Here is an 18,487-nt window from a genome sequence, read left to right as displayed (position 1 = left end):
GTACCCTGCCAGTGGGCACCATGTGCCATACCTGGCTAGCTGCTGCCCCATGCTGCCTAGCCAGCAGCTCCCACTCCCTCCCTCGACAAGATACTTACTTGCCATCTGACAGGATACTTACTTGCCATCTGACAAGTTGATGCCAGGGAAGAGTGGATACTCCTCAGGCCCGGGCTTCCCTGTGTGGTCCTCATAGAGGAAGACGGGAGAGCGGCCCAGCTCCAGCCCCACCTGCTGGATGCCCTGCTCATTGTAAACAGAGACCAGGAAGGCCTGGCTGCCTTTCTTGGCTTTCACGGTTGTCAGGATGGAGAAGTCCTCCGGAAAATCAGACTCTGGAACAAAGGACAGGGTGAGAAGGAAACAGGAGAACCTCAACTCTGGCCAACCGTGGCGAGCAGTAAATAGGCCAGCTTAGAGATCCGGCAAACCCAGCCACGTGTGGTACCACTCTGCAGCTCACCTGCCTGAGGTCAAGCTTCCACAGCCTCCTCTACTACCGGGAGTCAAGCTGCCAATTCAAGGCATACTTCAAACCAAGCTTCTCTAGCCAACCCCTGTGGCCCTTCCAGCGAGGAGCCCACAACTCACTCTCTGGACTCCATCCTACACCTCCACACATCTGACCCTTGACAGAGGCAGCTTCTGAAGCATCTTTGTGTCTCCCACTGCAAAGAAGCCTGGGCATAGTGTGTCCCATTCAGTGTCAATCACAGGGGATCCGAGGAGAGGAGGAGAAGAAGGTGGGAGACTATGAGCTTGGGGAAATCCTAGACTCACACTTTCTGAGATTTCCTTGTCAATATGTAAATCAAAGAAAAGGTAAAAATAAATTTAAAAATACTCTAAATTTAATTTTTTAATAAAAACAAATATCTACTAATGTTGAACAGGAGGGCCTGCCCCCTTCAATACAACAAGCCTCTAGGCTGGCCCTGAGGGTAACTGAACCCACTCCTGATGCCACCCTTGACTAAAACTAGGTGAGACCTTGGCTGCCACCTCCCCATAGATCCTTATGTAGACGTCAACTATCCTCCTATGTTAGAAGTTGTGCCACCAACAGCCTGGAGCTGATGGGGTGTGAGCAATACAGCTAACCAATGGGACGAAAAGTAATCTAAAAACATTGTTTCCTTCCCCGTCCCATGTACCTTATAGATCCCTCAGAGGGCAACACCCAACAAGGAGTCAAAAGGAACAGATTGATAGAAACAGGTGCACTATCCTCTCTGTAAAGGACCGGGAGTCTGAGATATGGGCTGGGATAGAACAGCAGTGTCTAGCTATCCCCACTCTTCCTTTAGAGTTAGAACAAGGTCAACTAATTGACCCAGAAGTCTACTAGACACTGCTGTAGCCAGGTTAGGGCGTGCCGGTCCCATGCAAAGCTATCCAAGGGCGCCCTCTGCTGACAGAACTGCATGCTGCAGGTACTATCCTGGGGGGGAAGTAAGATGTCCTAGGACCTGAAGTACTGGGGGCACTTGACTGCCCTTCCTTCCCACTTACAATGTAGACACAGGCAGAAAGAGCTTGTGAAGACAGCGAGAGCTCTTGGCAGTGAAACTATTCAGGCCCCAGGAGTGACACAGGGCATGGTGGGGTAGGAAGCCAGTGGAAGAACACTCCCAGGGGTCACGACGTCTCTCACTAAGGGGCCCTCAGACTCTGACATGGAACATGCAACTCTAGCATACCCAGTGCTCAAGTCAGGTACTTCTGTACAGAGAGAGGCTGGGTGTGCAGGAACCTGTTGGTGTGCTAAGCAGCATGACCAGCTCTGCTGGGGGGCAGGATGACAATGTCAGCCTGCTCCGATAGCCGATAATGATGGTAGCGCGGCTACTTAAAGACAGACTCCACTGAGGGCTGGCTTGGCCTTGCTTCAACTTCCAGCCAGGAAGTTGCATGGAATGCGACAAGTGAGCCCTCAGCGCTGCCTTGCTGCCCTGGGCATCACGCTGTAGCCTCCGCTATTCAGGGATGTGAAGGAAGACAGGGGTCTCAGCCTTAGCCGGTGCTGGTGGATAGCTAGGACTGGCATGCATGCCCGGTGGAAGGCCCTCCATCTGAGGAGCAGTTAGCCATGCTGCTGGCGGGGACTTGCAGGAAGTGGACACCAGAGTGGTCCCTATAGCAGCCTGGAGGCCAATGTCTGCATCCAGGCTGGACCGCGCAGTCATCATCCCGCCCCTGTGCCCCACCCTGACTCTGTCCCTTGCAGTCACTGACTGGAAGAATAAGAGTGGGACGTGAGAGAGTCCTCCTTCTCCGTGATCTATGGCTGAGGACAGCCAGCCCATCTCTCTCAGCTCATTAAAATGCTCCTTCTCAATGTTTAAAATCGCTATGGTAACAAATTTTCTCAGCTCAGACAAAACTTGAAAAAGATAAATTATGTTGAACATTAATCTCTCTCCTGGCAAAATAACAATGGATTTATAGTCACTTTAAGACGGTCCCTTCTCAGCTATGACAGGAGCCGGACGCTGACACCGTACTCCAAGCTTCCGGGCAGTCTGGGAGAAGTGCACCTGCTGTCTGGTACTTCCTAATTCCTCTGGCTCAGAAAAGCCACCGCGGAGAGGTGAGCGTGGCAGAGGACCAGCTGCTGCCCGCATGGTACACCCAGAGACTCCTGTCCGTGTCAGGAATACAACGGGAGGCTAGCACAGGTAGCTGCCATGGAAGGGACTCAGGCTTAGTCAACCGCTATCGGCAGACTAATGGATCACTCACCTTGGTGAGGTAATAAATAGTTATGGCAACTCATCTAACACGGGACAAGCTCCAGGGAGAAGTCAAGGGACAAACATAGTTCTTGCTCCCGGGAAGTAGTATTTCCATAAGGGACAGGAGCAATACATGAGTTATTTGGATACCAGCCAATGTGCAGCGGCCTGGGGTGGGGTGATGAAAGAGATAAGCTGCAGGGTGTGGAGAACTTTGGGCAGACAGGAAGCCTGTGAGGCATTTCGGTGACCTCTGGTCAGAGGGATTCTCGTTGGCTTCCCTCCACCTTTCCACAGAACTGTCTATTGACTCTGGACAAGATAATGAGCCTGGAGAACGCTGTCATCTGTCACCTGCAGGATGGGGTTATTCTGGGGCCATCCAGTCTGGTTCCCGGGCCCCCAAGTGAGGACAAGGCACCTGCAGCTGGCCTATCACCATGAGACGCCTGGAACCTAAGCGGGAGTGAGGGAGGAGTGCTTCCAACACCAAGTAGGTGTCAAAGGTGGGCCATCTGCCCAAAGGGACCCTCACACCCCCAGTACAGAGTGTGTGAGAGATGGCACTCCTTTCAACAAGGGACTCTACATCCTACTGTACAGGGGTGCAGGGGACACGATATCCCTAAACTCGAGGATTCCATATACCACTCTATGTGGGGGAAAGAGGCAGGCCATTCCTTAACTAAGGGACATCACATACTGATGGGGGTAGAAGGCAGAGGTAATCCTGTATGAGGGAGGAAGGGGAAGCCATTGCTGAACTAAGAGCTCTCATATCTTATTGTACAGGAAACGGGCTGAAGTCGCCCTCACCCAGGGAATCCCACATGCTGCTATATGGGTGGGTTGGCCACAGCCTCTCAGAGAGCATACAGTTCTTTGCACTGACAGAATATAGTACCTTTGGCCTGGTGCTCTATGCTCTCACTGTCCTAGGTTCTTAAGTCACATGGGGCCTGCTCAGGCAGCCAGCACCCTGCCCTCTACCCATGACCACGGTCCAGGGCCAGTATTCCAAGAAGTGATTCATCCTGTGGACAACAGTGGACTGGCTGGAGCCAGGGCCTGTACCAGCGACAGTGGGTGGGAGGAGGCAATAGGACAGCGGGCTGCTCTGCTGAGCGGGGGCTACTTCTAGAGCCTGGGGCCTGCTAAAGACTTAGGATTCTGGAGTAAAAATAGAGCCCTGGTGCTGGGCAGTGGTGGCGCACGCCTTTCATCCCAGCACTTGGGAGGCAGAGGCAGGCAGATATCTGTGAGTTCAAGGCCAGCCTGGTCTACAAAACTGAGATCCAGGACAGGCTCCAAAGCTACAGAGAAACCCTGTCTTGAAAAAAAAAAAAAAGATAGAGCCCCAGCAAGGGGCGATGAGGAGAAGGCCTCCAAGCCAATCCCTGCTGCCTAGAGTCAGCAAAGGGAAGACCTCAGTTTCCACCACAAGAACGGTAGAAAGTGAACTTCTACACCCAAGGTGAGACCAGGGGACCTTCCATAGTGTGACTTAGGAAAACATTATAAGGAGTTGGTGTGGGATGGGTAGACGCAGAGACAGTAAAGCTTGGTTGTATACAGGAAGGAACCATGGCCACTTTCATGCAGGACCTGTTAGTTTCTTTTTGATGTAGTACCTGTCCTGTGGGAGATAATGGTTAGACCCTACTCCATGGACAAGCATGCCCAGTCATCTAGAGAACCAGATTGCACGGGCTATGAGTGGAAAATCAATCAGCCCACTAGAGTAAGACTATCATGGAGTTCAGCCGCTTACCATGGGCTTCACTGGGCACTAAGACAATCACAGACATGTATTCATGCTCTGCCCAATCCAGCCTTGCTGCGGGTGCCTGGAGCCCTTAGGCCTCCTAGTGTAGCTCTGTGACAGCTGCGACTCCCCACCCTGGTGCAACCAAGCTGCCCCTGCACTCCAGAAGGAGGCACAGAGCATCACACAGCCATTCTTGTTCTTACCTAGGCTGCGGCAAGGGCTGGCGTGTGACCACAGGAATCCTACGGAAGCCATCCCACTAGGTCTGACCTGTTTCCTGAGCACTTGCCAATCAGAAAGCCTGCAGTACCTCCCAGGAGTTTCCAGGATTAACCACCAGCTTTGGGGCATGCACTCTCATACATCAGATGAGATGTATGAGATGCTGCCCCCTGAACAGCTTTCCCTGACTGACCTGTGGGACCTGAGGAGATGACACCACAGAAATTCCTCTACAGGCACTCTGAAGCCACCGACACACACTGCATGGCCCAGTGCACCCCAAACCCTAATTACAGCAACCCTGAGCATCTACTCAAGTTACTAATTTGAGGAAAGGAGGAAAGAAAAATAAAAACTTCCCAGGACTGGGGCTGGGACTCAGATGACAAAGTGCTTTCCTAGCTCACATGGAGTCCTGGTCTCGATCCCCAGCATCACATAAACCTCATACCAATGCGTGCCTGAAATCTTGGGGTTAGAAAGGTAGATGAAAGAGGATCCTAAATTCAAGGTCAACCTTGGCTGTGAAGCAAAATTTAAGACGAGACTAGAATACCTGGCATCCTGTCAATAAATGAATAAACAAATAGATCTTAAGAGGTCCGGTGGTAAAGGTCTGTGATCCCCACACTGGGGAGTCTAAGGCAAGAGGATAAGCGCTCAGGACAGGCTAATGGCAGGCACAGTGCCACGTGCCTGTAATCCCGGCACTTGGGGGTTGAAGACGGGAAGATCAGGAGTTCAAGGTCTCAGCTGCCTGGCAAATTCAAGGCCAGCCTGAGCCTACATGAGATTCTGTCTCAAAAACAAAAAAGCAACAACAAACTAATCAACAACCACAAAAATATCCCCTATCAGCTAGGTGAGGGATCCACTCAATTTCCGGGGCTCAGCGACCTGATCAAGCGAGAGTTCTACCCTAAACTGACCCAGGGGGAGAGAATGACAGACAGGAATTGTAGCAGCCTGTTTTGCTAGTGCTCTTGGCTTGGGTGACAGTGGTAAGAGAAACTATTATCTGCAGGCTGTCTAAAGGTCCCTGGGCTGGGGACAATCCCCATCAGTCACCTCCACAGCAGCAGCATGCCCTGCTGTCCCCGGCCAGCCCCTTCCAGTCCTTCCATGTCGCCAACTCAGGAATTCTAACTCTTGGGCCCCAAGGCAGAAAAAGTACAACTCTCTGGAAAAAGATGAGACTGGGGGTTCTCAGGGTGACCTTCCACAAAATATATGCTCTCTTTAAAAATAAGGCAGTTTTCCTGCAGCTCCCCATGAAAAAAGGGTGAGGTTTCCACTCAGAAAGGTCATGTGGGACATGTATGTTCACAGATGACATAAGCATGCTCTAACCTGGGCATCTGCTACCCAGAGTGGTTCTGCACCGAAGTCATGCTCCTTGAAGAGACCAGGCTGCTTCCCCTGGGGTTGCAAGGGATGTGCCTGGTGCATGAAACCCATCCATCCAAAATGACACCTCTGGTCAAAGCACCCAGCTTCTCCCGCAGATACAAACTTTTAAAGATCACAATGATATCAGAGAGACCCTGGGAGGTCTGGGACAAAACCAGACAGCAGAAGGCCAGAGGCAGTGACAACACGAACAGCAAGAGCATCCTTCGGGGATACAGTGGACACATGAGGTTCACCGGGACAGCACAGCTTGTGAAAACTGCCCAATTCTGGTCCAGTGTTGGGGGATCATGTCCAGACCACCAAAAGATTGAGCATAGACTTCTAATGGCAGAAGGGGAGTGTCTTTTACCTGGCTCACCTCTTACTTGGGTCAGCAGAGTCGGGGCTCCTCAGGTTGAGCCAGCAGGCCTTCCTGAGGCAGGGAAAGAGGAATCTAATACCTGCCCATCACAGAATAATCCCAGAGCATTTAATCAATGCCAGTGGGTGTGGAGGATAGGAGCTAACTACCCAAGTGGGTGGATAATCTGGATGCATACCTCCAGACAAAATGGCTCCCTAAGGATACATAATTAAAAGCAGAGGTCTGGCACCTGGCAGCAGATTCTCATTAAGAATCTCTCACACTAGCTGCCAGCCAGGATGTTGGGCTTGGGTATCTTTATGTCACTGGCCCCAATTAGGCTTGTGTTCCCCACTGCAAGTACTTCCTTTCCCATGACCTGAGATCTCTCTTGGCCTCACCCCTGGGGGGCATCCATTTCCTTTCTGCCCTTTGTCTTTGTGGTCCACCATTGGTGAAAACACGCCTGCTTGGAGCCCTCAAGGCGAAGACTAGGCTTGCACACACACGAGAGGTGGGTGGGTGGTAGCTTTCACTATAATGAGGAGGACTCCCAGGAAGCACGCCCAAGGTTCTGCTGCAACCGCCCACTCCTGCGTCCTCGTTGAATTCCCTGGCATTCCCTCCACCACCCTGAACAGAAATGGGGTGCTGCTTACCAGGGTACAGCTGCTTGGTGGGCATGCTGAGTTGTGCATCTTTAGAGACTCGGTAGGCGACATCCGGCCCTTTGGAAGATCGTCGAGTGGCACAGAAACCTGTGGTTTTCGTTACCCCTGAGGGCAAATTGTGAAAATCTAGCATCTCCAGAAGATCTGTTGGCTGAGCTGCAAAGACAGAGAAACCGTGTCAGCCCTGGGTGGACATGACTGAGGGGACACCCCCTCTCCCCGCCGAAGAAAAGGATGGTCTTAGACAACTGAAGCCAGTCCTCACCCCTTCCTTCCTCGCAACAAAATCTGGTACCCAGAAGAGGTTGCTGGTCTGCTCAGGACCAGGAGGGACACTTCCTAGAAGTGGGCTTATCTCTGTTCCTACAATCATTCCTACAAACCAGCTGCCTACTTCTGCAATTCAGCCACAAGGCATTGCCTACACCCTCTGACAGCCCCGACCTTTCTTGCTTTACAACCTGCAGGGACTTCTTACTCCAAACCCTCAACTGGCCTGAATCACACGAGCTCCACTTGTCTCTCCACTGCCACTGGTGTCAGTTTGTCCTCCGAGTCCTGACAACAGTTTACAGAAAATACCCCAATTCTATCTGCCTTCAAAAGACCTCAGCCTGAATACCCAGGACAGGAGAATGCTTGCAGGGACCTCAGACCCCTTTAGGAAGGCTTCTGACGCTCCATCCTTTGCAAGGCACTCAGAGAAAGGCAGACTTGACCCTCTGACTTCTGAAATACAGATGCCTCCTCGAGAGCTCAACAGTCGCCCCTGATTAGCTTTAACTGACAACTTGACCTTGTCAGAGTGTTTCCTCGAGGAACTGTTTATATTGAGTTGGCCTGTGGGCGTCACTATGGGGGATTAATTTAAATTAACAGACGTGGGAAGACCCAGCCCACTGTGGCACGGGGTCCTGAAGTGTAAGAGTGAAGAAATCGAGAGGAACATAAACATGCAGGTGAGCTGGAGCGTCCCTTCCTCTCTGCTCTTGACTGTGGACGTGATGCTGAGCAACGGTTGAAGACCCCGCCTTGACCTCACAATGATGAACTGTAACCTGGAATGCTAACCGGAAAGAAATTCTTTCCTCCCCTGAGCCTCCTCTTGTCAGGTTATTTTGTTTCGGTGACAGAAATGAAGCTGGGACATCCCCAAACATAAACCACGCCCTTCTGTCAGAGCCCCCTTTCCTCTCATCAAGAGGCCTTTGAGGCTCCGGACTACTTGGTTTCCTGTTTATCTGTGCTCAGTCTGAGATACAACAAATAGGAAGCTCTTGGATATCCAGCAGAGAACAAAGTCCATAGTGGTACCACAAGGGTGTGAAACCTCCTGTCACATGACCAGGCTGGACCAATGTTGCTCCATCCTCTGGTTTTCCTCTGGGAAAAGGATTCTGCTATTTGACTGTATGTGGGCTGCAGACACAGAGAGGGCAACTATCTCCAGGGAATATAATGTGTGCAGAGACAGACTGCTGCCATGCTAAGCGGGTACCTGGATCTAGCTATGCCTGAAGGGCATCTATACATGCCCATGTGTTCATTCTGTGTGAGCCCGTCTGTCTAAGAATACCACATACCTAGCTAGATCTCAGAGCCCATACCTGAAGGCTGCAAGAGCTGAAATCGGGTTAGCCTGTGACTGTCCCTCCCAAACTTGATTCGCTAACTTCACACCTTTTTCCCTAAGTGAGTATTACCTTGGGACATCCCAGGAGGACAGTCAAACTGTTTTTAAGTAGGTAGTAACCAAAGATGATCATGCAGGCTTCTGGTCTATCTCCAGCGGCAGCCACCAAGTCTAGAGACCGACATGTTCGTTACCTTTCACTCCAAGGCTGCCTAAGGGGCCAGGTCTGCAGCCAACTGTTTGCCATCCTTCAACACTTACTCCAGAGAAGGGTTCCCCACCTCTACAGGAAATCACTATGAAGGGCACAGTGTGGACAGCCAGCCCACTATGGATCCGCGATAGCCTCCCCATCTCAGAATCCTAGGCAGCTCTTGGCCACTACCCACACAAGGTGTCAGTCACTTGTGTATCTGTGGCACTTCCCCCTCCCCCCCACAGGTACTCTATGTGGCGACAAAGCCCTCACTGGGTTCAGTTTGTCCGATGAATATCAAAGGCAATGCTGAGCATGCTGGCGAGGTTGTGTGGCACAGTCCCAGGCCTGGACACAGCCGTGGGAAGATGGCTGTGCCAACTGCTGGCACACCTGGCCAGAATGACCCAGCACTGAGCCTTGGGTCCATCTCAGAAACTCAGCTCCAAGGCTGGCAGTGGTCGAAGGCAGAGATGAGTATCCCAGCAGGGTTTTCTGGACCTACATCACAGTCTTCATACTATGATGCCCTTCCCAGACCAGACTGGAGCCTGCTTTCCCCATTGTCAAAGCAGAGAGTGGTTTCCCAGGAGTCGGCCTGGGGAGGTTTGTAGATCTGTATTGCAACAAGTTTAAAAGGCCATCAGACCTTTCCTAGGCCCAGTGCCACCCTTCCTGAAGGCCAGGGCCTTTCTGCGCCAGAGAGCAGGATATATTTAGTCTTAAACAAGGTGTGGGGAACAGGCTTCTGGAAAACTTTCCCCCCAACATAGGAAGCTTTCTGTCCTTCAAGCCGTTGCCACACCCAGGTGGAGCACCTCCACCCTGAAGCAGCAGGGGCTTGGGACAGGTGGGTGTGCTAAGAATGCAGGGTCCCTCCTCCCCCACGGGAGGATCATACCAACTGAGGCCAGTTAAAGAAGCCACAGAAGTCATTTGAACCTGCCAGGAACAGTTCCCAGAACTCCACAGCTCAAGTACAGGGTCCCCCAGGAGGAAAATGGTATTCTTAGGGTCTTCGGGACTCATCTGAGTCCCAAAACTCGGGGAAGACACACGTGGTATTACATCTGTGGCCTTGGCTCCCAACAAGAAACCTGTGCTTCTAAGTAAGGGTCACTTGAGTAAGCCTGAAGAACCCTGAGACCCACTACCCACTGCAAATGAGACCACCTCCAGATACGTTGCATGCAAGAACTCCATTGCTCTTTCAAGGCTGCTCCACCTACGATCAGATCGGACTCCAGAGAGAGGACTGTTCTCTTCAGCTAGACCCAATTCTCCCTGGGAGTCCTGCTCCACAGCCTGAGAGACTAAAACTACATTTCCCAAATGCCTCTGCAGTAAGAATTATTACAGCAAGCCAGAACCTACCAATCAAAGATTATCCTAGAGCCAAACATGAGCTGTAGTTGCCTCCCCGACCTGCCCTCAATGTCCGTGAGGCGGGCAGAGCACTGAGACCCTTGTGTTTGGGCCTGCAGTCCAGCCTCAGAGGATTCTGTACTACTGCAGCAGGGGTCCTGGCATGTGAGTGACAGCCTCATTGTGACAGCTTGCCCTAGAATGTTACCTCAGACTTCTGACTCCAGCAGGATCTGCTCTCCAGACAGCCTGCTACTCGGCTATGCACATGCCTCACTTGCCTTTGAGGAACATACGTGAGGGGAAGTAGCAGTATCAGGCCATGGGCCTCAGTCTGCATCACAGCACACAGGGACCCGGCCCCTAGGACACAGGAGCCCTGCTGTCGCTTTTAGACACAGAAAGGAGCAGATGTTGCCCCATCTCTCAGGGGACAGAGACCCAAGAGGCTGGACTCAGCCTCTCATGTGTATTCATGGTCAGTCCAGACACTTGCTGCCAACACTCCAGCATCCCCATGCCATTTTAATGCTGCTGGAACTGGGTGTGCTATCTCTAAACAGGAAAGTGGATGCAGGTGAGCTTAGCTCTAAGATAAAAGAGGGGTAAGTAAGGGAGCAGTTGGAAGCATGAAGCTGAGCTCTGGATAGTCAACTCACAAAGGGAGCTATGCCACCAAAAGGCTCAAAGGGTCCAGGATAGACCAAAAGATGGATGGATGGATGGATGGATGGATGGATGGATGGATGGATGGATGGATAAATGGATGGATGGATGGATGGATGGATGGATGGATGGATGGATGGATGGATGGGCAGATGACTGACTGGTTTTAGGGTAGAAGACTGTGAATGAATGGATGAGTGGACAGATGGAGAGAGAAATGGATGGGTGGGTAAATAGGTAGATGGGTAAATGGGTGGGTGGATGTGTTTTGGGGAAGATATGAACAAACATCATTTCACCCTAGATAAAGCAACAATGACAAACCAAAGAAAGGCTTCCACCCAAGTCTAGCTTGGCAAGCCGAAGAGTTTAACTTAGGTCTTACAGGAGCGCTGACAAGTTAGAGGTGGTGATGCTGACAAGAAAGAGACATGCCCCACCAGAAGTAATCGCTTGCATCCTCATGGAGGATGAGCCATTTGTGAACATCTGGGATGCCTTGTGAGCCCTCTTTCCCCTCTAGAAAAGATGTTAGTACACTCGATCTTGTGACGATAATTATATCTGCTGCTCTGATTTCAAGAATGCAATAACCATGTCATACTCGGAGGGCAGCATTCCTCAATGGTTAGGTGAATGGATGGTGGGTGGGTGGATGGATGCTAGATAAATGGATATGGATGAATGAACAGACCAATGGATGGGTGATGGGTGAATACGGATGGTAAGTGGGGTAGGTAGGTAGATTGATAGACATAGATGGATGTACGGATGATGATAACAGGACGGATGGACAGATGGTTGGTTGGATGGAGGGAGGGTTGTATATTAGCGTCAAGTGTATTAGTTGTTGGAGGATAGATGTGTAGGTCGATTGATGAACGGATAAATGGATAGATGGATGGGAGAGTGGGTGGATGGATGGATAGATGGATATTAATGGCAGGTGGGTGGATAGTGGACAGAACGATAAGTGGGTAGTGGGTGAGTAGGTGGATGGAAGGAAGGATTAATCAATCACTCACTGCGCAAGTGAGTAGAAGGAGGCAGATGTCAAAGACAGATATTACAAACGGCTAATTATTCACATGTTTCACACCCCAGTGACACTGTCACTTCTAACCACAGAGTAGCCTTCCCCTTCCCCAGGAGGCATTTCTTTCACCTCCTCTAAGCCCTGGGCTGCTCTCGCTCCTCCAGAGCTGAGACGTGGAGTGACTGAGGTCATGTCACCCTGAGGCCTCCCATCCACTCACTTCCCAGCTATAGGACTGGAAGCATCATCGGAACTGCCATGTCACAAGGGCTCTCCTGATCTGCTGCCCGGAGACAGACAACTAAAACTGAGCCACTGACATATGAATATGTGGCCCAAGGCTCTGCCTGCACTCCACTAGAAGGACCAAATGAGGTAGACAGCTCACGACAAGGCCATGGAGCAGCACACCACGGCCCAACACCAGGAGCTTCCAGGACTCAAGAGCAGACGGAGCGAGGTTTGGAAGAACAGAAACCAGTGCCTGGTCATAGCTGGTATAGCTCATGCTCAGAAACAGAAAGGGTGACATCTGTGAGGACACCAGCCTGCTCTACAGAAGGGCCATTCCCATGTTCAGCAGCCTAGACCTTGGACTGCAGCCCTTGGCAAAGGAACACATCCTAGGCCACAGTGCCAACACTGCAAAAGCAGCCTGCTCTCGGGAAGACCAGTGAGGGCTGGGTCACCATCTGGAGCCACTCACGATGTGCCCTCAGAATAGAATCTAAAACCCCAGCCTTCGTGCTTTTGGCCACCACAGTCCTGCCCACCCGAGGGAGTAGAAACACTCAGAGAGGACCTTAGCCAAGCCCTGACCTCAGCACCTCGGCTGTCCAGCTCAGCAGGAGGCTTGGGGACAACAGAGATTCACAGGGAAGACCACAGAGCAATGGGGTCCTGAGAGGAGGGCTAGATGAAACAGCTAGCAGGGTTCATCTTGCGCCCCACACCATTGGGGTGGGCATCAAAAGAAATGAGAAGGACAAAGGCCCTCTGTCCTATGGTGGGCCAGGGCAGAGCACAACCAACACTCAGATGTGTCTGTTGAATGACTAAGTGAGCCCCTGGCTCACACAGGGCAGGCCCGAGGGAGTAAGTTCAGCTCTCCTGAAATTCGCTTCACCTTCTGCCATGTTCCCTCTCCCACCAGGTTCCACTCTCGGAGCAGCGGTGAGCTGAGAAGATGCGCTTTGAGCCTTGGAACTGCAGAGGGGAAGCACTCAGAGGTTCTGAGAAGCCACACTGCTGACCAAGCAGACTTGGTTGATTCTTGCCTTTGCTCCAACTCAGCACACACACCCTTAATAGCCTGTATATTTTTAAGCACTTGCTGGGAGCAGGGGGCCTCCAGCCCAGCTACCTGTCCCGTCCTGACATGGGCCTGGCATGGTTCCCTCTACCAGGAGTTCCATAGGGATTCATTGCCCTCTGTGTTTTCACAGGGAGGTCACTGGCCCTAAATCTCCAATGCAGCCCCTGCCCCACTGGGCCGCTCACTGGTGACTTGGATCTCAGCAAAGGCAAGGGGGTATTGCAACCTATATGAACCTGAGGTACAGCTGATTTATTACCACCTCATGGTCAAACAGGCCTCTCCCAAGTGGTGTGGGACAATTCTGTATTCTGTCAATTATGCTATAAATAAAGGCTGATTTGTCAGTAGCCAGGCAGGAAGTATAGGCGGGACAACCAGACAGGAAGTAGAGGTGGGTCAACGAGAACAGGAGAATTTTGGGAAGGAGGAAGCCCATTCCTCCGCAGTCCCGTCCAGACACCGAAGAAACAAGATGTGACCCTCCCTGATGAAAAAGGTACCAAGCCATGTGGCTAAAATAGATAAGAATAATGGGCTAGTATAAGTTACAAGAGTTAATAAGTAGCCTGAGCTAATGGGCCAGTTTATCATTAATATAGACTTCTGTGTGATTTCTTTGGGGCTTACCAGCTGTGGGAACTGGGCAGGACAGAAACCCCAACAAGCAGCCCCTCATGTTACAGACCCATGATTCACAGACTGCCTCAGACACCAAGGCTCCCTCACTTCACACCTCCTGGGAGAAATTGTGAGCCACCATGACCACCTTTTGCTGGTTGACAAAATGAAAGAAAATGAGGACTATACGGAGACTGAGAGACATTCAGAGGCGACAGACTGAGAAAGACAGGGTTGGGGACAGAAAGACAGACGTAGGGGACAGAACAAAGGAACAATGAGGTGTTCTGTGCTGCAAGCTCCGAAGTCAACATCAGTATCTTCAGGAGAAAAAATGTGTGCACCTTCCTGTGAGCCACTCAGGTTTAGTTCTTTAAGTTCACAGAAAAAAGAGTAGGAGGCGGGGGCAGGGATGCGGGGTATGAGCAACAAGGCATAGGTAGACTAACAGCCTCTGTCCTGAAAAATCAAATGAAGTTCAAAGAGGTGCAGCCAGCATAGCAACGCTACACAGCATGCTGGTGCCCCACGCACTCAGCTACCGAATGTACAGGACAGCAGCCTTCATAGGCTGGGGTGGCCGACCCTCCCACTCTCTTCCCTGCCTCTTCCCAGTGGCCTCCTAGGGCAAAGAGCCTGTTTCAGTAAAGCCAAGCCAGAAGGAATGGCAGACCAACCGGAGGGTCTGCCCAGGTCCCTCCCACTAATTCTCCCTGAGGATAGTGGCCTCATCCGAGGTCAACCAGTTGGTCGGAAAACAAACAAACGGGGTATCTTGGAGGCCCTGGTAAAATTCTTCTCCGGTGACTAAAGCCGGGACAACAGAGGGTGTGGCCAGGGCTGCAGGCAGACAGTGTTGGCCACTTGGAGCTAGCCAGGCCTTCTTCCCTCTCCTGCTATTCCCAGGCCTGGGGCTGTTGGTGCCCTGATCCCAGACCTTTTGCTAGGCACACTGCTACCATAGACATGGGTCCCTTCACCTGCAAACTCTTCTGTAACTTAGAGCTTCTGTTTCCTCCAGGCAAGGGGATCTCAGCCTGTCACACAGCACCTTCCTCACGCCACTGCATACCCAGGAGCCCTGAGCTGGCTGGCCTATCTCCACATCATAGCCACAGCCTTGTAGGGATCCCCAGACACCTCTTCCCATCCTCCCCTGCCTCATGGCCCATCCAAAGCATGAAGCATGCCTGAGTTTGTGCAGTGCACAGCAGGGCCACTTTCCCCATTTAGCCCCAGAAGGCCACAAGACCATTTGGTCACTTGTGACAGTCACCAAGGCATAGCAGACTCAGCAGTGTGGGGCTAGGGCCAGACTCCTGGGAACCTGCCTTGTCACCTCAGCAAGGGCCTGAGGCCATGCTACTAGCTGTGGGACCTGAACGGTCACGAGCAGTTAGAGACCTAAAGTAGCAGCCTTGGAGGAGCCTGCCTGTGCTTTTCCTGCCTCACCCAGCGCTTTCTACCAGGGCCTCACCTACTGGGCACCTCCCACTAGCCCCATAGGGCAGGAGACAAGGAGGGTATAAGGTACAGGTGACAGTCCCAGCGACAAGACAAGGAGTCCAGGGGCGAAACAAAAAGGAAGGCACTTCCAGCAGACAAGATGTCACGGTGCTGGGTTAACGGTGAGACATGAGGATTGATCAGAACCGAAGGCCTGAAGGACATCTCAAGCAATCAAAGGCAGAGGGGTCTCTTCTCAGAGTGGTAAAGTCGGCTCTGCCTCTAGAAAGCAGAACCCGGTGTTTCCCTCTACCCAGATCCACAGGCCACCCACCCAGCAGCCACACCCCAGATCCTTTCTGTGAAAGCCCAAGCAGGTTCTCTAGACAGCAGGACTCTGCCTCAAAAGAGCATGCGCGGAGGGTCGGTGTGTGTGTGTGTGTGTGTGTGTGTGTGTGTGTGTGTGTGCTGTATGCTGTCCTACTACATACGGCTCTGCTCCTTCCCCCGGGGTGCCCAGTATTCCCTTCCTTCCCAACAATTGCCAAGTTCATTTTGCCGCCCTGAACTTTGAAAGGATGAGCCCTATGGACCCACATGGGCTGTGATGGTGGGCAGACCAGAAATCTGCACCATAGCAGGAAATGGGTCACTGCAGCTGCACTAGATACAACAGAGATCCCCCAAGGCAAGGGTTACACCCACTCAGGCTGTAAGCATGGGTATCGGTCTTGCCTTGAGAAGCAACAACAGAGCATTAGTACTAGGCACCTCCCAGTCAAACCCCCTCACTCGGCACCACAGTCTTCAGAACTTGCCCTTCAAGAATAAATGAGGAACCTGACCAAAAGATCCGGGAAGATGCCTAAGGTCTGACCAAACTTCAACCAACTACATATCAGGATCTAAAGTCTTCATTCCTTCCTCTAAGTCATGAGACAGGAAGACGGTAGGATGCTTCCAGAGCAGAAGTATTGTTGGATCCCTGCTCCTCACAGATAGCCATGCAGGAGAGTGCTGCACAGGGCCAAGGACAGGCTGAGGTCCCTCCGCGGGGATGGGTAAAGCTGTTCTTCAGAAGATGTCAGGGTCTAGGAGGGCAATGCTGTGAGCAGAAACGCCATCCTTATCTTCCTTTCTACAGCATCAAAACACTGATCCTGGTCAGTTCCCGGAAAGAAAGGTCATTTGTTTACAGAATCCACAAGTTCTATCAACCCATAGGATGGAAGAACAAATAGAGACAAATGACTGATGGGAAAAGAAAAACAGAAAGGGTGGTTGAAGAACGAGTGTGTGGGGAGATGAGGAGATGAAGAAAGGACGGATAGATAAGCCAGTGTGGTGGCTCATGTCTTTAGTTCCTGCACTTGGGAGGCAGAGGCGGCAGATCTCTGTGAGTTTGAGGTCAGCCTGGTCTACAGAGTGAGTTCCAGGACAGCCAGGCCTATGTAGAGAGACCCTGTCTCAAAAGTGAGAATGCGGGGGGGGTGGGTGGATGGATGGATTGATGAATGAGGATATAGATAGATTAAAGATAAGGATGAATGGTTAGATGATAGGTAGTTGGATGGATAAGCAGTGGATGGATGGTTGGATGTATAATTTGATGAACAAATGGATGGAAGAAGGGTGAATGGATGGGTGGACAGATGGTTCAATGAATGGATGGAGGAATAGGTGGGTGGATGTATAGATGGAGGGTGAAGACTGAATGATTAGATAAATTGATGTTGGATGAATGGAAAAAATAAATGGATGGTAAATCAATGGATGATTTAATAAAGGATGAATGGTTTGATGGGTGGATGAGGACTGGATTGCTAAATATGTATATGGATGGATAGATGGATGATGGATTGATGATGGTTAAATAGATGGACAAATGATGGTGTGGGAAGTCCCTCTGTATATGTGTTGCTTTTATTGGCTAATGAATAAAGAAGCTGGTTTGACCTGTGAAGGGCAGAGTAGACCTAGGTGGGCGAAACTAAACTGAATGCTGGGAGAAAGAAGGAAGAATCAGTGAGGGGAAAGCCATGTAATCCCACCAGAGACAGACACTGGATGGAACTTTACCAGGTAAGCCACAGCTACGTGGCAATACACAGACTAATAGAAATGGGTTAACCAAACATATAAGAGCTAGCTAGCAATACACATAAGATATTGGCCAAACAGTATTGCAAATAATGAAGTTTCTGAATGATTATTTTGAATATGGACAGCTGGGAACAAACAAGCGGCCTCCGCTCAACAATGGATAATGGCATAAGTAGAAGAAGGAATAGATACAAAAGGATATACCATGGATTGAAAGACTAAAATTAAGTTACCTCTCCAGGAAGTGAAGTAGCTCAAGATGGACTACATAAACCATTATTGCCCAGTTTCTGTCCCTAGCAATAAGTTGTTAAGTGCCATGCCTGACTCCATGACTGGGCAGCGCAAGCATCTCTGACCACTTGGATTTTTCTCCTCCAACTCAAAGGCACTTCTTCCTTCCTAGCTAGAAAGCCAATAATTCCAGGAAGCTATTGACCACTGTTCCCAGCTAGGCAGTTTTATGGAAAATCTGGATAAGAAAAAGGAAGGAGCCTGCCCCCTTTGCTTGGAACAAATTATTATGGAGGGAGCCAGTGCCCCGGAGCTTCTCCCTTAGTCTGTGACTGCCTGTCCCTCACTTCTCTTGAAGGCTTGACTGAGGTCTAGACACCTGGCACCTTTGCATGACTTTGTACATGGAAGCCAGACACTGGCCAAGACACTTTCAGAAAGGCTCAGACACACCTGTAATTCTCCCTAATGCAGTCGCCTACAGTACTGTGTGATATCCCGAGATAAAAAGATCACGTGTAATACACACATACTCTTACTCAAAATAGAGCCAAGCCAACAACAGTAAGGACTCTGTGGAGGGCAAGGAGAATGGGGGAAATACAACATATGCAAGGGACTCTTGCAGGGAGACCTGAACCAAGCCTTGGAGAATAGAGAGGAAGGTGCAGTACCATATGGGAATCAGCAGATGCCACCACGCAGACTCTGAGACCACAT

At 51.0% G+C, this 18,487-nt stretch overlaps 1 protein-coding gene across 2 annotated transcripts in view; it reads right to left on the bottom strand.

Annotated features, from left to right (window-relative positions):
• The window catches only part of Col5a1 (collagen type V alpha 1 chain), a 152,245-nt gene that overhangs the window by 110,263 nt on the left and 23,495 nt on the right, over positions 1-18,487 (bottom strand). For both annotated transcript variants that reach the window (XM_038335777.2, XM_038335778.2), the window contains exons 2-3: positions 7,141-7,308; positions 122-335 (exon numbers count right to left, since the gene is read on the bottom strand). In XM_038335777.2, the coding sequence (XP_038191705.1) occupies positions 122-335; positions 7,141-7,308 (382 nt within the window). The remainder of the gene's footprint in view (positions 1-121; positions 336-7,140; positions 7,309-18,487) is intronic.

The sequence above is a fragment of the Arvicola amphibius genome, chromosome 7 (genome assembly GCF_903992535.2).
Source record: "Arvicola amphibius chromosome 7, mArvAmp1.2, whole genome shotgun sequence".
Classification (NCBI taxonomy): domain Eukaryota; kingdom Metazoa; phylum Chordata; class Mammalia; order Rodentia; family Cricetidae; genus Arvicola; species Arvicola amphibius.
The sequence above is the reverse complement of the archived record's forward strand: the minus strand, read 5'-3'. Positions and strand labels throughout refer to the sequence as shown.